The sequence below is a fragment of the Chrysoperla carnea genome, chromosome 5, assembly GCF_905475395.1.
Source record: "Chrysoperla carnea chromosome 5, inChrCarn1.1, whole genome shotgun sequence".
Lineage (NCBI taxonomy): Eukaryota > Metazoa > Arthropoda > Insecta > Neuroptera > Chrysopidae > Chrysoperla > Chrysoperla carnea.
In genome coordinates this window covers 34,676,606-34,702,329 of record NC_058341.1, presented here as the reverse complement: position 1 = coordinate 34,702,329, position 25,724 = coordinate 34,676,606, and the positions used below count along the sequence as shown (strand labels likewise).

Genomic DNA, 25,724 nt, shown 5'->3' with positions numbered 1-25,724 from the left:
GAAAATTGACTAAAATAGAATAAAATGAATGTTTAACGATGTCATGATTCCATAGTTTCGTTAAAAAAATTATTTTCATGGAAGTTTAGGGCTACTCCAATCTCCAGAAGATAAAAATGTGACTATTAAGTTATGCAACTTGTTAGGTATATGAACAAAAAAGTTGCTATTTAATAAACTAAATTTAATACACTTATTTCATTGTAAGTATAATGTTATCAAGCTGATTGTTATTTTAGCCGTCTTCTTTTTTTATTAAAAATTTTTCATGTGTTTGATAAAAACAGTCGAAAACCATTATTTAACATTCGATTTTAATTTTCATTACACGCAACTCCAAATGTTTCAAATTCAAAACCAGAGATATACCGAAACAAAATTTTTTGTAATATGTCTAACGAATCGAAAATTGAACCACATTTTCATAATTTACATTTCAAAACTTTTAAAATTATTTTAATTATTATTTCATATTTTACGACGAAATTCAAATATGTCGTTACGGGTAAAATGATCCCCTTTAGGATCCCTATTTTGTGTGTAAAATTATAATAGATAAAATGATCTCCCATCATGTAAAGGTCTTGAATGTGTTGATTTAGATGAATTTACCACATATTTTTGTTTTCATACTAATCTTTGATGCAATGTAAAAGAACAGTTAATATTTTACGTGAACTGTTTGACAAAAAACGAAATGAAATCATTTTACCCACTATCGTCACAAGGTCGGTCAAAACGATCCCTTTTGAGAAATATTGAATAGTTCTAATAATTTGAACAGATCAAAAGAAATTTAAATACCAATATTGTAACATTTGAATAAAGAACTCGAAAATATTTCGATGTACATATGTCAAATAGTTTGGCTTTAAATTACATTTTTTCGTAGGGAGATCATTTTAGACCACCTTTCCCTACAATTGGTTAAATTATTACTTCCGAATATGCTTTTCATTTTTTCTAAAAACTCGATTCGGTCAAAACTCTTGTCACTACGCTTACACCAGGAATTCTTATTTTGGAATAATAAAACTATTTTAGTTAAACAATATTTTCTTTATTATTTTTAAATGTTCGTATAAAATTCGTGAAAAAAAAAAACAATAATAACGCTAATGAAAATCGTGCTACAAGTATTCTAATGAAAAAAAGGCATGCCCAAAAAAAGTTATGAAAACAAATTTTAACAACATGAGAAATCAAAATTTATGGAGAATAATGAAAAACCTCTTTATTGTCTATTGCCCATGCTCAAAGAATTGAGTTTTTTCCGCGCTTGGCAAAATCGTATATGCATGCAACTTACATAATGTAAGCATAATTTTTTTTTTTAATGAAATTAAATCTATGTGAACTTAATCAATAACAAGTTGTCGGAAACTTCCTTCCATTCCGAATAAGTCATCTTGTGTCTTTGGTTTGCCTGGACGTTTTGATTCATCGGCTTTAATATTTTCTTGTTCGTCAAACCATGGTTGGTATTCTTCAAGAGTTTTCATCCATTGATCTATCAGAATAAGCAAAGAAAAATTAGTAATAGAATATTAAATCTTATGCACAAAAAAATTTCTTGTAAGTATAGATAAAATGGTCCTAGTATATTTTAACTAGTACATTCAATAATAACGGGATAGGTAAATAGTATCTTCGCCATTGTCTTCTTTACAAAACAAAGCCAACGTCCCAAGTTTACTTCTTGCTAAAACATTTCCATTCAGGTTCTACAAGTCAATTTTACACTTTTAACTTCATTTTCAAAATTGTGAAAAAAAGATAGCGGTTGTGGGACTGCTCATGGAATCAAGTTTCCAGTTCAATATTTGGACTCTTATTATTACCAAAGCTCCTGAAAGTTGTCCTCACTAGAGCTTATAAATAATGGCCTGAACAAGTATGACTTCCTTATTTTGGAATAAGCATGTTAGTAAAGGATAACTATGTGATTTTCGAGGTAAAAGAGAAATTAGAATGATTAATCATTTTTTATATTTTGAATCAGATCCATTTTATATGTTTGTTCAATAATCCACTCACCATGGAATACTTGAAGTTTGCCAGCAGTACCACCATATTCTTCTGGTAAGACATCTTTTGGTATAAATTTATGTAATGATTCCATATCTGAATGAATGTGAATACGATTACGGATTTTTTCCTTAATAAATGGTTTTACGAAATTGACAATTGTATCAACCAATGGTGATACATTCACAACATGAACTTCCTTCAATTTAACTGGATATGCTTCCTGAAAATATCAACAAGAAAAATATATGAAAAAAATATTATATTTAAATTATTTATACGATTTTCTTTCAGTTTGTTTTGTTATGTGTGTGTCCCGTACGTCATATGGATAGAATATGGTAAAGTAGTTTTACTCAAGGGCGGGTGTAGAATTAAATTTTGAGAGGGGCATAGACTTTATAACGTTTATCGAAATTATAACGTTTGCTTTAGAATACAAACGCAGAAAATAAAGCCTTCTTTCACCACCAGGGACACCACTATTTAAATCTATATTTGTTAGCTGAAGAACACCAATTTTAATATGGGAGATTCCATGATTACTCACATTAATGTTCAAAATAGAAAACAATCGCTCGTTTTGGATGGTCAAATTGCTGCTGTGAAAGAGAACTTAAATGGTCTTTCCTTATTATACATAAAAAGCAGAAGTATTCTACACGATATTTTGGCAAGTATAGCCAGAAACTAGTGTTAAAATATAGCCAAAAAATGATTAAACTTGTGGAAAATCTTAACATCAAAGCCATAACGGCAAAGTAAGAGGAATCACATTCACAAACGACTACTACCGTAAATCATTCAGTAGGATAAAGTCCGGTTTTGAGTTTATGTTCTGTTATTATGTAGCAGAATTTTGAGAAAAGATTCCAAGAAACCGTGGGAAGAGAGATTAGAAGATCCGAAAAATTTGATAATCAAATCACAAGGAAGTTAAACGAATTCCTGAATTTTTATTTGTTCATTTAATTTATTTTTTCTAAGTACTTATGTATTGGAGATTATATTGTAATTTTGATAATTATAATTTGTAGTCGCTGAAGAAATCTCAATAAAGAGAGAACACGTCCAACTAAATCAACTGTAAAGTTTTGATTTTATATTCCTAGTCCTATTTCCCTGCGATTCAATTTGTTTCTTTTCGTTTTGAACTTGATAAAACATTTAAAATTGATAATGTTTGAAAGCAAATTTTGATGAGTGGTTAAAGAATTATTATGAAAAAATAACTAAATGGTCAATCCTCCAAATGGATTAAGAAGGGCCACTACCAATTAGCCACGGTCAACTTTCCAATTTAATCAATCTAACTAAAAGAGATGGTGTCATGTAGAGTTTACAGTTGTTACAGGGACCCCAACTGGATTCAAACCTGTTTTTCCTTTACAAGGTTGAAAATATATTACGTATACAGGAATAATAAATATACATGTGCTGTAGTATAAATCTAAATGTTATGTTATGGTATACATTCCAGGGATTTTATATATTCTAAGGAGTATATATGCAGGTTATGACAACTATAAATATGTCTTTTTAATATTTATATTGCTTTAAAAAACCTCAAATGGTTTGTTTGGTTGTACATACAATGTGGGAATATATAAACAAGTTTAGGGCTTATTTACGGACAATCCATTAAAAATTGGAAAATTCATCTGCGGTTTGAATAAGAAATATAGCAAACATCCTAACTAAATCTATGTGCTATTAAAGAGCAAAATATTTAGGACATTTTACCGTAGTAAAAGATAAAAAGAGATTTCGTTTGATTAAAATCAAATAAAAACACGCAAAGCAAACAAACAACTAACTGAAAGTAAGTGAAATTCATTCTAGTGTAAGTGAAATTTATAAATTTACATGAAAAATGAACATTTTGCCATAAAAAAAATTTGGATAATCAGGTGTTTCAAAATATCGTTTATTGCTTGGGATTTATTTAAGGACAATTGAGACATAAAGAGAATCTACAATAAATACACAGAACTCTGTAAAAGAGGAACAAGTCAGATTATCTGCCAGAAAAATCGATGCTTTGGTATTTCAAAACAAGATAACGAAAAAAATTGAGAGGCGAAAATTTATAGAAAATAAACTCCGCTTAAAACTGGAAGTGTTTGAAAGCAAAGTAGCATGAAATAAATGTTCTTTGTCTTTTTCCACAAAAATGTATCTGAGAATAGTTTTTCCACCTACACGGGATAAACTTTCCTATCTCATTTCAAATACCAAAATTTAAAACAGTATTTACTTTCTATGTGCACATGTTTACTTTTTTTTGCTTTCGAGAGGCAAGACTATCCTATAACTTTAGGCACTAAAAAGTTAAACTTGGTTTGAATCCTATTCTCAAAACAGTTGAATGGCTCCATATATAAGCACATAAGAAATACATGTTAATTTACAACTATCGTTTACCCAATTAGATGTGAAAATTTAGTACGTAAGCTTCTTTTTTTATTAAGAGATATAGGATGAAAATTCATAAGCTCTTAGTATGGAGTTCTTAATGCCCATATCATACATCGTGAATTATTACGACGTTTTTATCACACATTTTCCTGGAAGCGTTAATATTTTTGTTTCTTCGAATATTGATAATAAATAATGTGAAATTGAGTGAATTTCTACGAAATTTTAGTACCTACTTTCTATAGGAAGCTTACATACAGATAACGGTTTCTTCAACAGTTAACAATAAATAATAGGAAATTATTATAACAACAGTTTAAGTTGTCACTATCTATACTTGTCATATTTCTAGTATTGTAATGAATTCAAGTATGTAACTTATATATTTTTATTTCAATTTAATATTTAATAAAAATATTTGAAAGAAAATTCAAAACGTCTCTTTTCGTAATCTCAAGGGTTCTTATATACCGTACCTTAACCACTTGTATAACTGTTTGAATATTCATATAATGTTAGAAAATTGTGGTAAAGATTAGTGATGTGTCGAATCGGCAAAAATATTGATTCGCGGATACGTATACAGATCTTTGATTTATAAATTTAAAAAAGTTGCATACGTTTGCAACTCTGTAAATTAGAAAGCTGTAAATACTGTAGCAGTTTTAAACGTAAAATGTGAGTTAACTGTCGATGTAGCATTGGAGAAAGGATAGCGCGTGTGTATCATCGTAGCTTGTGTTCGGCCAAAAATATTGCTTCTGTGAGAGGTACCGTAGTGGAAGACCCGGAGTTATCGGTTCATTGTCGTTCGCAAGTTTTTTGCTTTTTTATGGCTCCCTTTGGCGTAAATTATATAAGAATGAACTTTCCAACCATATAAATTATCAAAATGAACGAATGATTCATTTTATCGAATGAATTTATTTTCTGCTATTAAGTTCTAGAGACGGTCATTTTTCTGAAATCATTTTTCGTATTTAATGAATTATAGTTAATATTCGATTAATAAAAATATAACTAAGATAATAATATATTTTTTGTTTCTTTTTTTTAATTACAGTTAGGAAATCCATATTGAATCACTCTTTACTTGGAAAATATCCGCGGATATGGATACGAATATTCGTCACATCACTATTAGGTAGCTACCGACTACTATGAAATATGTCTCATTAGTAATAGTAAAATAAATATTGAAAATAATGTTAATTAATTTTATTAAATAAAAAATTATTTTTCAATTAAACTATTTTTATATTTCCATTTCTATATTATATTATATGTTTTAATTAAATTTTCTAACACGCTTCAAACCTGAATAGAAATCAGGATAAAAAAAAATAGTAAAAAACTTCAATACCTCTACAGAGAAAAAGTGTACTACTTTTCGGAAGATTTTGAGTATAACTAGTATAGGATTACTGAAGGCCAAGTTATGGCTTATGTTACAGATTTTGCATGATTGAAACAGGAAAATTGTGGGTTAATATTTCCACAATGAAACCTTTCCAATCATGACGAGCAAATAATTAATTTAACCGTCAATAGATGGATAAGGACGTTTAAAAGCAAACCTGGTTGTTAGGTTTGCCTTCAAACATTTTCAACAATTTAACCTTAAAAAAACAACAGATAAATATTGAGCTAACTTTTTTTATCTGCCAATACCAAAGCTCTAAAACGGAATGACGAAATTACTATGAATTCTCGGATGGATGAGAACATTCCATGGATTTGCACACAAAAACGTATCTTTTAAAATATAAAGGATCAAAGTAGAGGATGAATCAGAAAATTATATTTTTTGTTGCTATCATCGGTTTCGAAAAAGTACGAGTACTAACACCCGAACTTTCTTTCAGTTTGATTTGCTTTGATGTTATGTATACAATTACTTTCCCCGCAATTACTATGGTTTTTTTTATAGCCCAGAATTTAATGATTTTACTGTCAACTCTCGATTCTTTGATTTTTGGTCGATGTATTTATATTAGAGATAAATTTATGTTGGAGATAAATTTGAAAGTCTGAAAAATAAAAATATATACTCACTTGAACGCAAACTAAGAATTTCTTGACAACAGAAGGTGTGAATTTAGCAAAATGAGTTGGTGTTGCAACACTAGCATCTAAAATGTAAACATCACCAGCAACTCCAATTTGTTCGGCAGCTAAACGAATGTCACCAATCATCAAAACAATTTTCATTGCATCGGATACAATTGGAGTAGGTTGATCTTTATCTAAACCGCGCATAACAATTACACGACGACCTTCTGGGGTTAGACCAGGTAATGGTGGAATGTTTCTGTAATTAATAAGTTTTCAATTAAAAGATATCGTTTAAACAATGTTTTTCAGAAACCAATATTGATTTATAATGAAATTGGATCTTTATTTTGCATTTAGTAAATGTTAATTGTTTATGATCATAAATACTTACATATATTTACAGATTTCTTGAAGCTCTGGACGTTTGATGTTTCGATTTGAGAAGAATTCAGGTAAAGCATTACGCATTGTGAAGTACATGTCAAGTTTTCTCTTGCATTTTTCTAAACTGAATTTACAACCACGTAAAAAGGTCATTATACGTTCATCATCTGCAACACAGAAAAAATTTCATTAGTAAAAATATTCAAGACTGGTTTGTCAAAGTATTGAACGCCAGTTCTTTCAAAATGTTTCAAATTTAAATATTTCATACGAATTCAGTAACAAATACAAAAATATTTAGTAATTTGTTATGATTTTATTAAAAAAATTTAAAGTTTTGTATTACCCCAAGTGTCTGGTAGATGAGGTTCTTTTGCAAGCCATTCTTTAATAATTTGTAAATCACTTTCCCGTGTGGTGACATTTTCTTTTAATTCAGAACGAATACGTTCTTGCATTTCGCTGTCTGGATGAATGAGAAGAGTTGCCATTATGATTGATAATCAGTTGTTTATCTGTAACAAATAGACAAATTTTTATGAATATAATATGACGTGCCTTTCAAGATGTTTTGTTTATTTAAAGCTTTGCTATGAATAAAATTCACTAGCTAAATGGTAGGCTGCTCCGATAATCTGTTATAAATCTGGGAAGTAATCAATACTCAGACTTGCCGTTAAGCGAGACGAGACGAGTAGCATGCCTCTTGTATTATCTCTGCTTGTAAAATTTCTATCATTTTTCCTCGTTAACATATAAAAATATTAATTATTAATATCTTATCGGTTTATACGTTGAACAACAAACTTTCAAAGGTTAAAAATGAAACAAGATTGATTGGTAAGTCTATCGACTGTTTCTCGAATATCTATGCCTATTTCTCGAATATTTGTTGTGAAATCACTTATGGTCGGACTTCTTTAATTACATTATTATTTCAATTATATTTTTATTACTTTCAATAAAAATTAATATAATTCTTTATTAATGAATGTAATTATTATGATACTGATCAATAAACCTACGATGAACAATTTAAAGTAATATTCTAATGTAATATTGCATAAAATAAATAAAAATATTATTAAATATTGGTAATAATACTTTCAATTTTGTTGCTGTAAAAGATGATGATGATTATTATTATACTTATTATTAAAAAATAAGAAATATTTATTATGAAATATTTTGTAAATATTTGTAAATGTTAATTTTATTACATTCGCGATCGTAATAATTTCCATTTATTATTAAATTTTAATATTATTTTATCTTACAAAATATTTGAGTAAATAGGTAGATATATGAATTTCTTTATAGAAAGCTCGTGTTTATTACCTTGAAAAAATTCAATTATATTAAAGTTTCCTAAATGGCATCGAGTAAGTGTCGGAACTGCTAAACGAGCCCTTCAAGTTAGCTCAATCTAAGATGATTATATTGTGTTATCTTATACATATAAAACACTGATAAATTTTCAGTTTCCCTGAACTTGATTCCAGTTAAAAATACAAAAACATTGCCGAATACCTCTGTCGTAAATAATTTTTTGTTCTCGGAGATATTTGCAAGGCAATTTTGAGTAAAAAGCCAAACTTATCTTGTTTAATAGCTTTATTAAACAATATAATGTGTCTTTGTTCATTCTGACAAAGATCTAATTACCAGACAGCCAGTGACAAATGTTGGAACTGTTGAAACAAGCGAAGTTTAAACAAAGGTCATGGGGGAACTTTAAGAAAAATTGAATTTGTCATCCTAGTATTTTTATCTATGAGTTTAACCTTAGACAGTTTTGTGTTTTTCTGGTTTTTTAAATAAAATGGGAATATTTAACTTATTTATGGCTTATATTGTATATATTAATAAGTATCTACCTATAGCGATTTATCTAATCTGAAAGTGATTGGTCAGGCCTCGAATAGCAAAATACACTAGGGTTAGTATTTCGAACTTTATTTGAAGCAAGTGAAGTGGTAATAATTAATAGATTTAATAAATTTTAATGAAGTCATCTAAATTCTCTTGAATATAACTTGTAATATTTGTCTTCTTTGTATGTATTCCGTAATATTTAATTTTTCAATATCGAAATGGTATTTATTGAACTAAGTGCTATATTTTAAGCAATTAAAACTTTTGCGAAAGATAAATATTGTATCAAAATGAAATCTTTTCGTTACCATCCACAGGGATTGTTAAAGCTAGCTAAAGCCCGTTTTACATCCGTAGATATGTATCTATTTGACTATGAATTCCTATTTATATAGTATAAACAATTATCTTGTTATTCAATAAATTTTTCGTTTTGTTAAACGGTGGGTACAATTTTAATAACCTCCGAATTTTACACTATCCAGAGTTGGAGCGTCCTTGCAGTTCAAATATTATAATCTTATAAAATGTTCATGTTGAAGTTATTTCCTGAATCAGTAGCGAAGACTTATTCATTCTTCCAGAAATGTAGTATCATAGAATGACCAAGCAATGAATTTTGGAGACAATCGGCCGATTAAGTCCAAGTTTCAAATTTTATTTAGTAAGTTCTTTAGATCAAAAGTCGTGGACTAGTACAGGATTGTTCAATAAGATGTTACTATGTAAATGGAAGACATTTTGTCCGAAAATATTTTACTGTGTTACTTTCTTACATCAGATAGTCAAGCCACTTTTCAGGCCCTTGGAGTGTCAAGATTTCAATGAAGGATAGTCTATGATCGCTTTGAGAAGCTAATCACCTGGCACTAAACAACACAGTCGGGCTGATCTGGTCGTTCTCTTGGAAGGCACAGGGGACTCTTGGTCTAGGTGCTAGGGAACCACTTGCGGTACCCCTCTTTTGTTTTATAATTATTAATATTATTATTACTTTCTTATTAAGTCTTAGACATCTAAGAAGTCGGTCATATCTTGACTCAATTAATTGCAGTAATGAGATTAAAAGTATTAAAAAAATTATTGAGCAATGATCTATAAGATATGTTTAATTTAATGAAATATCGCTAAAAGGCAAGTAAGTAAAAACAAACTAATGTCGGCTAATTATATGTGACATATTATTTCAAATTACAATGTATAAAATCGTACCTATAAGCATTACTAAGTATACAGAAATAAATGATCATAAAATTCTTAATATCTATTTACTGTTATTGTTCTTTACAATTATTATTTGTTCTTTACAATTATTATTTCGTAATAATAGAAGAAAAAGTAAAATAAAATTAAAAAATTATTTTTTAAACAAATTCGAATTATATTTTCACGGTAAACAAATTTAAGAAATTTTTCTAATTAATAAAAAAGAAAAAAATGAAATTCATAACAATTTTTTGTTTGTTATTTATATGAATAATTATTTTTTTTAAATATGTTACAAAATATATTTTTAGAAAGCGTAAAAATCAAGTATGAAAAAAAAAAAAAAATGCGTAAATTATGTAACTTTATAATAATCACATAATAATTATAGATACCCACTCGGGTTTTTTGGTGTATGTAGTAATAAATTAAGATTTTTTGAAAATTAAATTACAGGAAACAATAAAAATTAGAAAATGAAATTGTTTTGGTACATTTAATATACTTAAGAGTAAGTACGACAAACAATTGACTAAGTTAATTGTTGAAATGTTATGTATAGACAGAGTTGATTACGGAATCATTTGTTTTTTTACTTCATGTAAGTAAAGAGAAATAGCCAGCCATACGTACATGGCACAGATACATGACTGATATTCCCATATAAAACATACTATACAATGTACGAACCTAAATTCCACCATCACGGGTAAACAGTAATGTTTTCGAAAAAATGTTTCAAACAAAAGTTGTTAATATTTTTATAAGGAACATTTCTTACGTTTAAACTTTTGTTCAACCTCTAACGGTTTACAAAATGGGTCCTACGGATTCCAGGCTTAATTGAGTATGTTGCCCATTTTCGAACTCGGCATCACTTTTTACGTTCTGAGCACGATGTAAAAATGTCACTTTGATGTCTTTTTTCGTAGAGTTGGGTCAGTCAAAGCAACTCTTAATAATATTAAATTAATTTTTTCGTCTACATAAATGCTCCTATTCTGCCTTAACCAAGTTTTCTTCAAACAAGTTAAGAACCATTCTTATAAAAGCAGATGCTCTGAAATATAGAATAGTCGTAATATTTCATTAATGGTACAACATTATTAGCTGAAAAAGATTTCGTAGGAAAATTCGCTGTAAACCACATGTTAATTCGTTTGTGATCTATAATGCCATTCAGAAAGTCACATTCAATTTTCGGTAAAATATTTCAAATCAAGTTTGTTGCTAATAATATTTATTTTAATTGAAAGAATATCAGGAAAATAAATTCTAAAAACTTCATATTGAGCGTACATTATTTCTGAGCGGTACAAGGTTCCCTAATTCCTCGTTTTCTTCTCTTATAATTCAGTAAAATAATTTATTTTTATAATTTAATATTATACTATTTGCTAATTGATTTTATTTAAACATATTTACACGTGAGAGTTTGTGGTTTTTTTTTACGCTTAAATAAATCTACGTATAAATAATGTATTTTATTTTAATATAAGTACATTTTACGAAACGTTCTAATTACTATCATTACATATTCAATAACTAACTATCTATAATGTAGCTATGTTTCTATATTATTACTTATAATAATTCCAAAATAATTAATTAGTTTTAATTTTATTTCTACGGCTATATCACAACTTTTTATTCAACTTTCATTCAAGTTAAAGAGAATATTGTTAAATTAATTTTTTTAATTTGACTACCACAAAAAAAAGAGTAATAGGATAGGATAATTTTGGATAAAAGGCTTGATCTTATAAATATATAGGAGACTTTCTATAGATATAGATAGTCACTCATCACGATATCTCTGGAACTATAAGACCTAGAGACTTGAAATTTGGCAGGAATATTCCTTTTGACAAGTAGAGGTCAGCTAAGAACGGATTTTACGAAAATCCACCCACAAGGGGGGTTGCGGGGGTGTTCATGAATAAAAAATTCATATTTTTCAATTATGGCTTTTAATAGTTCAAAACTTGGTCAGAATGTTTTAAATTACATTTAGAAATTTTTTTAACCTTCGGAGGGTAGAAAGGTGTAGCGAGAAAGTGGGAAGGAAATATCGAATATTTACAAATATACCTAAGTGGGGTATCAAATAAAAGAGCATGACGTGTACATTACAAAACTGTTATCCAACGCAAGGAAATGTGGAGGGAGGGGTGCAAGTGGGGATGTTGCCCAGCAAAGCGGGTAGTTCCCAGCTAGTATTTTATATAGTTGGACTAAGTGTAAATCAATTCTGAAAATTTAAGGGGGGGGGTACCCGATTATAAAAATTAAAACCTTAATAAACTGTCGAAAAAAAACCGTTTTGTCGGTGTTGAAAATTGGAAAATTGAAAATTTCTCGAAAAAGGATTTTAAGAAAAAGCTGAACTCGTTTTTATCATTTATAATAGACAATTAATTCTGATTTACCGAAAACCTATTGCCCAGGAACGTAGCTTGGCTTTTTGTTGAACACACTGAATTTAATACGAATAGAAAAAGGGTTTCATTTTTATAGGGATTTAAGCGATTAGTTGTTTTCGCCACGGCAACTAAATTTGTTTGAAAAAGGAATCTTCTTCAGATAAAGAGCTCACAACCTTGTGATATAATTGAATCGCACTTCATTCCATTAATTTAATATAAAAAAATAATCTTTAAAAGATAAATATTGGATTTGAAGGTATTTAAATATTTAATTGTTAATATTTATACAATAATAATATCGATTTTTGTTTTTGTTGTATTTATATGAGAGGATACAAATGAAAGTAAGAATGGAAGGTCAACAACTTTCTCTAGATAAATATAATCTTAGTTTGGATACAAGTGCGGTTGCATGGGATGTTGTTTTCATATTTTTGTTTATATAAAAATTTCTTCATGTTATAGTTAAAATAGAAAATATAAAGCAGATATACTTGTGATATGTTATCCAATAACTTCCATACGTTATATAAACAACGGAAAATATGATACGATGGACTTTTGTAGATAATCCCGCTGCAATTTTATCTCAACATTTAATTTACGCACCCAATAAAATTTAATAATTAAAATTATAGTATTTAAGGCAGTCATGCGAAGTTATTCTCTTCTGCAAATGAATGGGATATTATTCTTTTCTGCGGTACAGTAAAACTATATTTATATTTTCCTCTATTCAGAGAAGGTCTTTTTTTCTTGTGGTTAGGAAACTTTTCATACCATTAAAAGTTTGAAAAATCTACAATACCTGTGATTGTGTTAAAACAGAGAAATGGAATCATCATAAATGTAAAGTGTTATTAATGCCTAGTGGAGGTTCTGAAAATATATGCCCGAAAATATGCCAAATAACATAATTCTGTATGTATTAAAGACCGAAGAATATCATTAGATATGTGGACTAACTATATTAAACCATTTCTACTTAATATCGTCAAAAGTATATACTCGCAAGAGACTTGGGACTTGCTGTATATAATAGAAAAGACGATTAACACTGATAAGACTAAATATAAATTATTATTTCCGAAAATAAAGTTTTATATGAAGCAATAATAAGCTTAAACAAACGTGCGTATACGTATTAATTAATGTAAGCGAAGAAAATTAAATATACACTCTTAATAAAAGACGTGATTTCGAGATAACTACCAACATAAAGTTTTTATAAAGATATAAAGTCTTATTAGATAGAAATATAGGAAGACTTTCTATGTACAATTTTATGATGGTTGATTTTAATTAAAATTTAAGGTTCTATAATCAAAGTAAATTTATTTTTCATATTTTATTACCAAGCAAGGACAAAAAAAAAATGTATTCGAGTAGAAACAAATTATTTTGACAGAATATTATGTTTCGTTTAGGAAAATATGCTATGAAATTATTATAAATATTTTGATTATGAGTGGATTCAAAATTTGGGCAATATTTTTTTACATTTCTTGAAATATTAAATATTTTTAAATTGTATATATGTAAGAGTTTATACCAATGATTTCAAATCGCGATTCATATAAATATCCAAATATAATCAAGTGATTTCTTTAGCATTATACGGATCTTATTATTATCATTTTTCTTCCAAAATTTTAACACCTTGTACTTAGAAAAGGACGCTTTCCTGACTATAAGTGAATAGGCAAATTGTCTATTTTAACGTTGTCTACCATGAAATGAAATTTTGTTGATATAACTTGGACCACCCTGTATAGAAGAGTATTTGATAAAAATATACAGTAAATGTCTGCCATCCCTTAGCTCTTAGACCATAGACTATTTTATGTAAAACAGCTTCATTAGAAAGATGTTCATCTTGCTGGTAACCAAATGCCCAGATTATAATTGATGTGGTGACATGACATGATTATTATAAAAAAACAAATGTTCTAAGAGAAACTTCTGAAATATTAAATTATTTTTTTAATATTAATATGTAAATTTAATAATCTCTTTAATCTAAAAAATGACTTATGGGTCACGTGATCGTTATAAAATGAAAATCACATGCGGATATAGAATGGCACAAAAAATTACTTGTTTAGGGAATTTTATATCATCTTTATAGAAAATCGTTTTTAGTGAAATGAATACCTAATATTAAATTCTTGGATTTTCATTTTTATTGTTATAACAAACTCAGTCAATAAAAAATATTCATGATTTTTTCACATACCTTAACAAAAAATGAAAACATTCTAAGAGATGACAAAAAGTGAAATTATAATTGAAATAGACCAAGAAATACATATGATATAAGCATGTTAAACTACTAATTCGACAGATATTATAATATTATAATATATTTGCCATAAGAACTCCATGTTGATAGCTGTTTTGATAGAAAGAGACACAAACAAATGATAGCTTTTCTTTCTTGGTTGTTTTTATAGTTACCTATTCGAAAAATAATTGTTCTCTGCTATTTGTTACATGAATGAGATTTCATAAAATAAAGATAAGCATAAAATTTTGAACTGCTTATTCAGCTTCCCAAAATAAATGAGGAATTCTCACAATGACCTCTCTATAGCATAAGTATGCCCTTCGTGGTAGAAATATTTGCGTGTTAATTTTCGTTTCAATGTTACATCAGCCTAATAGTAAATATTTTAATCCAATAATAACTTTTACAATGGAAGTTAAATGATCTTTTAAATATCTGATATAATTTTTTTTTTCTGTAAAAAATAGGTGAATAACCAACAAAATAATTAATATAGGTATTATGTAAGAGCAGTTTAACTTAACTTTATCAATGTGTGTAGATTTTACAACTTTCACTATAGGTTTATAAGAGTTAACATTTACATGTAGGTATGCTTAATATAAGGTGTCTCCCAAAGTAATAAATAATCAAGCAAAATAACATAACTATTTTTATTGAAAAAGAAAGTATCTCTATGTGAGAGATGGCTTTCAAAATGCTTCGTATTGAAATTTGTACACACTGTATATATATATTCTTCTAAATTTCGTTTTACGTGTTACATTATTTTTCTGACCAGTTATTATAATCACAAGAGTATTTGATAGATTGCGTTAAAATTATACGGTGATTTTCCTGCCAAAAATGAAAATATAATGATCAGATGAGACATAATAAGAACATGAGCAGTAATGTCTGTGTATAGAAATTACCATCGAACTGATTGGATGACGAGAGTAACACACAGTGACTTACATACCACAAAAGTATCCAAAAGTGGAAGTTTTTATGAATAGGAGAACATCAATGTGCAAATTAAAATTTTGAAAAAGTTTCAAGCAACTATATCTGTTAAACGTAACCGTTTATATAATTTTAAAGTTAATGAATTGATTTGTCGTTACACGTTAATAATCAAAATTATTTAAATTGAAATTAAACATAATTATTTTGAATTCAAAAATCCAATTAATTGAATATTGGGCCAGCCGGTACACGTGAACAAATACAAATAAAAATGGCCTTCGAATTTTTATAAGAAAAAACATATCTCTTGATGTTACAATGAAGTAATATTACTTATTAACTTTTATTATTGAAGAAATTACCTAAGAAATATTAAATTTTTATTATTTATTCGTCCCTTGGCATATTTTATTGAAATTTTGTCTTTATTTAGCTAGACAATCCTTATATTTTTTAATTATTTTCCAAGAAAAGCAAATGATTTATAATCGCAAAAAATTTCAATGCAGCGTCCTCGAAACCATTTTGAAAAGTTGGGGTGTAACGTCTCTATGTAAGAATATATGTCCTACGTTAAAATTATCGATTTAGGAACTGTTTAGTCATTCAGATTTGTTTATTAACAATAGTTATGTTTAATTTTCACTTAATAACAACCCTTTGCAATTCGTAATTAAAATCAACATCAATGAAATTGTAGTTAATCTGTTGATGAAATATACTTGAAAAAAATTAGAAATCTGTGAAGTATGTCAAATTATTATGATAAATGTCATTTTAATGAAAAAAAATGTATATTTGTTTATTTGGTTATTTAAACATTGCAACAAGTAAATGACTAATATTTGCAATGTTTACCAATTATTTAGATAGTCGGTGAAATAAATACAATGCCTATTCAAAAAAAATTAGAACTTCTTTTTAAGAAATTTTATTAGTTCCAAAGAAATTTATAAAAAAGTTTTTAATAATCCCGAAATAAATGAAGGTCTCACATTGTTATTATTAAAGAATGCAAAAAGTTTTTCTACAATAATCTTGACTAGAAAATTCTTTTACATTTTCCCACCCCCAATTTAAATCATAATATCTGTTTTTTTCGCACCGTGCGTGAGTTTTATTGGAGGAGTTTTCATGTAACACTAACGATACACTTCTTTAATTGTAGAATTGTATGGATGCATATAAAATTGTATGGATTGCATTTATGACTCACATTGAAAACTTAATATTATTGTCTCATAAATTTAAATAAATAATTACGATAATTTACATTTGAAAAATAATATTTGTGCAATTTGATTTCTTATTTTCACAATTTTTAATGCATTTTACAATAATGCATTTTCACAAGTTTAATTAATTAGTGTTTTTCAATAATTTTAATTTGACATTTTCTATAATATTAACATGTAAATAATTGCAAATTAGTCATAACAGCCTCCTTTATCGCCAAATTTTTCACTGGAAGCGCTGGCATCGATTTTATTGTCCCTACCATGACTACGCACACAAGGAATAGTATTGAATTTCGTCGTTAATGTATCTGTAATCTATCTTTCAATATAATAAACTCTGTGAATTGCCTTTCGTTGTTTGATGGCAGTAAGATAATGATAAGGAAAAATGAACTTTCATTTGAATGTGGGCTAAAAGGAAGGTATTTTTTTTTATGAAACTGTGATGATTCCTCGAATGTATTTAATAGCTTACAATTTTTTAAGAAAAATAAATCCTCCAAGTGTAATTATAACATATGATATACATTTCCTTCGATGTCATTAATTAAGTTAAAATAATAAACTTTGGAATACGACCTCACCTTGAAAAATTTTATAACAATAATTTTGAACATCAATCAAATTTATTTACCTAATTAATTCTTTAATTTTTGAGAAGGGTCCAAAAAAAAAAACGAATTTAAATTAATTGAGTAATTTTTATGATTATACAACAAATTTTCGGGGATAAATTAATTTCTCAATTAATTACCACTGAAAGAATACCTTGACATTGTGTATGAAAAAAGACGACCATGCAAATTGTGGATTTTTTTGTCTGTACTTTTATTGTTTTGATATTGCTTTGTGGTAATACAATAAATCAATTAAAAATTTAACAACAGAGGTTAAACATTTAGATTTTTATGGCATTAAGATGTTAAGTAATGGTTAATTAACTTTTTTTATTATTTTATTTCGATTTTATTCTTTTTCTTTCGAAATGTTCTAAGCTTTTATAAATAATATGTTTTTGTAAGTAGTTTATCAATAAGATGTCGCACCAATTTCGTCCGTGGAATACTTAGGGTAGCAGGATTGATTCCCGCCGTCGCAAAAAAATTAATTTAATTAAAATTGTGATGGGCTCGTGTAGTAAATGGTATATGCATGAAGAAGGTGCAATCAGCCTCTGAAATTGAGGAGCTGATAAATGCAATTATCAGCGGAAAGGTGGTAAAACACATATATGGTATCACAATGGGCTCTATAGAATAAGTGTTTACTTCGTGGACAGCCAATGTAACCTAACCTAACCTTATCAATAAGATGAACAATGCAAGAAATTAATATAATTAATTAATTTGTGTGAATAATTTTACAGAGTAATTAATTGAAATGTGAAAATATAATACAGCATTGTCGGGAATCGAACCCAAATCATTCATAATCCTAATTTTACCTACTGAGCTGCATTACATTAACGTGAAACTTTTCCCTTAGATTGCATAAAAAAACAACCTTAATAGACTCGGAAAGCGGTTATATTATCATAGAAAATTTGCAATTTTTAATCATACAATCATTATTGTCTCAGTTCAGGTCCAGTCCAATATTAATTTATGTTTGAAAAATATTTGAATACTTTTAATTATTTTGCAAAAAAGGAAGTGTAAAATTTTTTTTGGGAATACTCTTTTGCGTCTTTTATAATTAAATGAATTTTTATTTAAAAATAGAAAATTAATGGTATGAAAAACCGATGGGTTTTTAATGATACTTACGCTTTAGTTGTATCATTAAAAATTTAATTAGAGGAATATTTTACTATAATTATTTTTATTCATTTAATGAAAATTTGTTTTTTTCCATTTTTTTAAAACATTTTATCTTAAAAGTATGGCCCGTGAGTTCATGATGACACTTCATTTGCATGGTTCTTTTTGCCATTTGGAGGGTTAATAAAGTTTGATTAAAAAAAAAACGAGTTTTAAACCGGTATTCGACTATCGTGTTTCGTTCCCCCATTTCGAAGACTTTTTCCCCTAACGTTTATGTAAAAAGAAATTGATTAACAAAACATTAACGTAATTTTTTGATTGTTTAAAACTCTATGGTTTTTAACTTGTTATTAACGACTTTCATGTAACATACATGGCAAGGAGAAAATTATCGTTGATATAGAACTAATTTTTGTCAAACCTACAAATGGCAATAATACAATTTTATTTTCGTTCTGAGCTCACGGTCTAATAAAAAAATTATAAAAAGTAATTATGTTATATAAACCACACTTTTTCCAAGAAAAAAACGAAATAAGAATAATTTTATGGATTCATATGACAACAGGAATCAACTGTCTAAATTATTCTTAAGTTTTTGACTCACATTACCCGGTTGAAATCAAACAAATTGCGTGTTTTAAGTGAAATTAATATCTATAGGTATAAAAGTTTCCTCGAAGAATCCTATAAAATAGATAGAACTTCCGTTAAAACAACGGAGCTTGTGTAAGAAAAATAGTGATATTTCGTCATTTGAAGTTCCTGCCATTTATACTCCTATTTATTTAGTAATAAGAGTAAAAACAGTTTTACTACCATCCATACTCGATATTTCTAATAATTTTTTTGGGTTGAGTTTTTTTATGTGAAAATTTTATGGTAGATACAAAAAGAGTATATAAGAGTATATAGTAAGAATAAAGAACTGTAATATCTACTTATGTTTCACAAAAGAGGAAGTTTAATGAACCGATGATATCTAATTATGTAGCCATTTTCATAATCTCTGATAAGCTTCCGTTATTATGAAAGTAATATAAAAAGAAATCATGCAATACATTTTTACATTTCCTAATAAAAAATTATTTTAATAGATATCACTGCATGAAGATAGCAACAGTTATTGGATTCATTGGAAAGCTAATGTCATGTCATTTATGGTAAAAGATGACTTTGAGTGTGAGGATACCGTGTCTGGCTCAAATGGAGCGTAAAGTACCCTTGCATGATGCATGATCTGTTCTAAATCTATCTTGCTATTCCATCGTAAATAAATTTACACAAGAATACTTCAAAAATGTGAAAAGTTGTACGATTTGTATGGATGGATTATTTTCTGTGACGATATGTGATGTCATTAGATTTTACTCTTATACCACCCTAAACTGCTCGATACTAAGGTGGAAAATTTGACTTCCAGAATTCACTGCATTGGAGCTAGTAGCTACAGCACCCTTAGAACCAAAATCATATTCAAACACAAGTGGCAAAATACTCCCTCACCAATGAACCTAATATAGAACGATTGGTATTATTAACCCCCGACGAAGGGTGTTATAAGTTTAACGTGTCTTTGCATCCATGTGTCTGCCTATGGCATCCAGAACCACCGATATTTGTAATAAAGAATTTTATCGAGTGTATTTCTAGCTATTTTTCAAATATGAGTTAAGAGTTTCGTACTCGAAACAACTCGAAAAGAGGTTATAATCTTCAAAAGATTTCCGAAACAAAAAATGAAAATCTGTTTATCCGTACAGAAGCTGTGATTCCACAGTTGAATCGACCACAGGCCTGATTTTGTGACAGAGACTTCTTTAAATTTTGAAAAATTTACTTCGATTTCAAGTTAATTCCATTTGAAAAAACACAATTTACCTCTTATTTAAGTATTTGCCATTTATTCATCTATAAAAATTGATCGACAAATAACAGAAACAACAAAAAGCCAACATCTTGAAATTCCTCAACGTTAAGAATATTTCGTTTCGGTTGATTAAACAGCTAAGATGTCTTTTCTTTACTAGATCGTATTATTATTTATTATTGTAAAAGTAAAAAGAAATATATAAATTAGAACTGAGTATAAAACTCTCTAAACATTAATACCTTAAATTGATTGAACTATCACTTGAAAAGATATCTAGTGGATATCTTTAGTAGTAGAGATACTTCCTGCTAATATCCGGTTTTCTTAGTCATTTCAAGATTTATTGTCACGAATAATAAATATCACTTTTATATGATGTAGGTATAGAAAAAGTATGTTATCGAAAAAATGTACAATTTTATTGAAATACTTGTTCGAATAATATCAGCAGAATTTCACACTTGATAAATAGAATAAATGGAATCAGACCACGATTCGAATGACGTTCGGGATGATTACTGTGTCCATGTTCATAATTCAAAGCCAGATTTTTTGAACAATGGGGCTTGTTTGGATTCTCATTTCAAAATAATTCAATGATTGTCAGATCGATTGTCTCTTCTCACCTTTTGTCTGTTAACCTTTATATTGTTTTACTTCAGACAGCCATCTATGCCATTTTTAACCACCGAACTAAAAAAAGGAGTGTTCGAAGATTAACCGCTATGTCTGTGTGTCTGTCTGTCTGTGACATCGTAGCGCCTACACGGATAAACCGACTTTGATTTTTTTGATTTTGTTTAAAATTTAAATTTAACGGACAGTGTTCTTAGCCATGTTTCAAGTCCGAATTTAGAGTTCCGTATCCTAAAAAACTAAAAAAAGGCGATGATCTTTCAAATCGGCTTAATTTGTTACAAATAGTTACAAATAGTAGTTCTGTGTTACAAATATGTAATTATCTCATATGCATTGATCCGCGCTCCCGCTCAATTATAGATTCTCAATCTTTATATGAAAAGCAGACGGATAATGAGGTATTTATAATATTGTTTTATTTTATGATTCTAAAAACAATTTATTTAAGTTCTGAGAGGATAACTTTGTGAACGTAAGTTTGTTAATTTCACCTTTAATTGGTTTGTGACATGTTTCGGTCTATATAATCTTCATAAGAAATTTTGTCTCATCAAAAATTGGTGCAAATAATAATCAATATTTTCCTTTAAACATGTCAAAATGGTTTGACATAACATCATTGAGATAATGAAATAAAATTTGTAAAAGTGAAGTTTTATACTCGAAACTTATTTAACGTAGGAGCATGTATTTGTAAGTTCGAATCCTAATTTGTAAGCATACGGATATTGATCATAGATTAACATTTTGTGATATAAGTACTCCTAAAATGATGTAGTCGATTACGTATCAATTCGTTTTTCTATTCGTTCGTTTTCGTAATGTATCATTTACAAAAGAAAACAGCAAATACTTAGGTTTCAGATCCTAAAGGTGTCTTCAAAATTCAAACGTATCCCACGTTAATTTAAGTATCAAATTATAAAAGGAAGGAAATCCAAAACTTTTGCCGAATCAAAAATTTTTGATTTCAAGTATTTTAAACTTTTTTAGAAATTAAAAAATGTACTAATGTATAAACATATTCGAGCTTCCTTCTATGAAAATGGAGGAATTGTTATAATTCTTAATAATCCTTATTGAAATTTAATTATTTAAAATAATAAATAAAAAAATTAAATAAAAATAAACAATAATATACCTGAATAATAAAATAAAAAATTTAATTGTTGTCTATATATAGAACCCAAAGAGCTCACACAATTAATTCTAATCGATGATATTTAAGCACGATAATAAAATCACAACAATAAAAAGAAATTAGAAATTAAACACAAGAAATTATTATTATTTTTTAATGAATTGAATAAAACTAAATAAATGCAACACCTGTTCAACAACTGACATACAATTGAAAATTTCAAACCAGTTTTATACCATTCCCCATTCACAAATGATTATTGTGTTGAACCAATCAGATTCGTTGATTCTATGATCACGTGGTATATGAGATGAGACGCGGCAATGTTCTGCATCAACAAACTCTTCATTGTTGTGCCTTAAAAAAAATTTTTTTTTACTTTCTCCAAATAATGCAACAACACAATTTTATAATTAGTGTATAGTAGTGATTTTTATGAATGATTCATAATATATCTACATAATGTTTTAAAAATTTAATAAGCCATGGCATTTAGAAGGCACATCAATAGCTTTCTGTATATCAAGGTATATTAAGTTTAGTCTCAAGTTTGTAACGCTTAAAAATATTGATGCTACGAAAAAAATTTTGATATAGGTGTTCATAGAATCACCTAATTAGTCCATTTCCGGTTGTCTGTCTGTCTGTCTGTCGTCTGTGTGTCGTCATCAGGATTACTCAAAAACGAAAAGAGATATCATTTTTCGCAAAATATCTTCATTATAATTAGAAGAATGGAAATTTATTTTTAAATATCATGCTTTTGAAGCAAATTTAAGGTCAAATTTATTTCTTACACAACCGCAAATTTTTTGAACGAACTGGAGGAAATTTTTATTAAATCGAGTTTAATTTTAAAACAACATGCTATGTCTGTGGGATTTAATCGCACGGACCTTGCTCCCTGCCTAAAATTGATAACATTGAGGCTATATGAATCTCAGAAAAGTGTTCTCTCAGGATTAATCGCACGAAATGAGGATAAATGACTGCGAATATTGTGATGCGAAGGAATATTCCATTTTTGTTTAGAAGTTCGGATACTAAAATTCCTACTATGCAATTTTTAAAACATGAGTTCTTGAAAAGCTAGGCCTTCACCTTAGACTAACCTTACCTAACGTGTGGTAAAAGTTTCGGGCACATACATATCTTTATGAAATGCGGTATTTTCGCATTGTAAGCAACTCAAATAGGAAAAACCGATTTCCATTTTTGATTTCGTTTTTCAAGAAGAAACAATAATTTTCTATCAGAATGTTAATAATTAATGTAAGTCGGTATAAAGATATTTAATATCGGTAGTGTTTTATATGGTTAACCAAATGGTTTTAAATTTCGTTATTTTCTAACTTAGAATTTAATTGTATTAATGAATTTCGTAATATTGTACTATTTTAAGTTAGCCTATTCAAATACAGCCTATTTAAAATTTTTAGGAACGTTTTAGATTCTCATCGGTCTTGTCTAAAAGTTCATATTAGCATTTGTATATTTACCGATAGTTTACAATAAAAATGAAACGTGACTATAATCCTAACGTCACTTACACCAAGTGTATCGATGACTTTAAACAAAGATTCTAGCAAAATCCGATCAGCTTCAAAACACGGTAAAACTTTGTTGTTATATTCGCATAATGGCTCGATTCTAAGACAGACTATTAAACAAATTAAAATTGTAAAGCGTTTCAAAATGATAACATTGTTCGTTTCGTCAAAGTGTAAAGAACATACTTTTTCAAAGCAATAAACTACAAGGTAAGGTTCGGAATTTTTACCTCTATGGTAACTCAAGATACACAAATCATTGTAAAATATCGTATATTTTTCACCCCCGAAATAACAAAGGGGTATTATAAGTTTGACCGCTATGTGTGTGTGTGCCTGTCAGTCTATCTGACTGCGGCATTGTAGCGCCTAAACCTTTTGATTTTTTTTGTTTCGTTTGAAGGGTATTTTAATAGAGAGTGTTCTTAGCTATGTTTCAAGTCCGAGTTTAGGGTTTCGTGCCGGGAACAACTATAAAATAGACGATGATCCTTAAAATCGGTTCAGTTTGAAGTAGACTCTAAGGAAAAAGCTAATTTAATTGAGAGTGTTTTAGATGTGTTTCAAGTGCGAGATAAGGGCTCCGAGCCCGAAAAAATTGTCGGGAATTCTTTAAATTTTCAAAATTCACTAGTATTAAATAAATGTTACCGTACACCCAGATTATTGTTGTAATTATGACTTGATTGGGTTTAGTTTGTCGACTATAGAGGAGTTGGCTAGGCTCTGAAGTTTGAAGTCCTTGCGTTCAAAATGGGATACTATTAGAGAAATTTTTTTCGGTCTATTTTTCTCTAAATTCAAATGTTACAAGTGTTAATTCTTTTTCGCATTATCAATTTATCGAACATATAATAATTTTTAATAAACTTAATATTCACTATTCACACATGGTTCAAATTTTCTGTTGTAGATTCATTTGCCTATGTCTGAAACCTTTTTATATTAAGATCAAATGAACAAGTTTCAGCATTCGTATTGTATTTATAGATGAAGTTTTAGCCTTCGTCTAACAATCTGTGTTTTTGGGTAATGATACCTGATGAAGTCCAAATTTTTTTCGTAAATAAACAATTAGTAATTTTAAGTTTATTACTTTTCAAAGTTTAATATTCGAAATTTGTACATTAGTACCGATTGTCTTAATGATTTAGACAATCATTTATTTTTTCTGAAAGCTGACCTACAGAGTAAGTAACAAAAAGTGCAATTATCATTAATTATTCAATCGAATTTGAATAGATGCGTTGTAATCAACTAGGCTTCATTTTTATAAAACAAATGATGAATTTAATAGTAGGCATATAAACAATATCCCAAAATTAACGCAAAAAGTAATTTTGATAAAAAGCACAGTTTTTTTACGTCTGATACCATAACTTTCAATTCGAGGGTAGAGAAACGAAAATTTGAGCACAACTTTCAATGAGAGGATGAACAAATGTGAAGAAAGCTTTTTGTCATCAGCATTTTATGAAAAATCGCCTTTGGAGGTGCTATTTTCACGTAGCTAATGATGTGATTTTTATGAAACATTCTTAAGTGAAGAACTTATGTTGATAGTTTTTTTTTCGTTTGGGGTTTTAGTGCACACAATTAGGAAATTTCCGTTTTTGTTTTCAACTTTTACGAGTCTAACATATCTGTTGTACGAATTACTACTTGTCCTTTAAGAGCAAAACCGAAATACCCAGACATATATAATCAAATTAGTCTAATTTTGGTCTCGTTCAACAGTAGACTCGCCAGAGGTATAAAGTCCCAAAAATACTTGTTTTTGAAATATGGAGGTTAAAATTTAAATATAAGTAATGATACACGCCTTTGATAACTTTTACCTGGATTATATTCACCTGAGAACTTACATACTGTTCACAACATTATTCCAGACTT

The 25,724-nt window shown here is 28.2% G+C and overlaps 1 protein-coding gene across 1 annotated transcript; it reads right to left on the bottom strand.

Annotated features, from left to right (window-relative positions):
• Nucleotides 1-1,081: 1,081 nt before the first annotated feature.
• LOC123299601 (alpha-tocopherol transfer protein-like) lies at nucleotides 1,082-22,432 on the bottom strand. Its single transcript, XM_044881861.1, has 6 exons — nucleotides 22,282-22,432; nucleotides 7,232-7,400; nucleotides 6,893-7,052; nucleotides 6,502-6,757; nucleotides 2,038-2,251; nucleotides 1,082-1,510 (listed from the first exon to the last, which is right to left on the bottom strand). The coding sequence occupies exons 2-6, from the start codon at nucleotides 7,374-7,376 to the stop codon at nucleotides 1,359-1,361; spliced, it is 927 nt and encodes a 308-aa protein (XP_044737796.1). The 5' UTR covers nucleotides 7,377-7,400; nucleotides 22,282-22,432; the 3' UTR covers nucleotides 1,082-1,358.
• Between the last annotated feature and the right edge of the window lie 3,292 nt (nucleotides 22,433-25,724).

Coding starts and splice junctions, on each gene's coding strand:
- LOC123299601 (XM_044881861.1), bottom strand. CDS start 7,376: ATGGCAACTCTTCTCATTCATCCAGACAGCGAAATGCAAGAACGTATT. Junction 7,053..7,231: donor TCATCTACCAGACACTTGGG/GTAATACAAAAC, acceptor TCTGTGTTGCAG/ATGATGAACGTATAATGACC. Junction 2,252..6,501: donor AATTCTTAGTTTGCGTTCAA/GTGAGTATATAT, acceptor TGATATTTTCAG/GAAGCATATCCAGTTAAATT.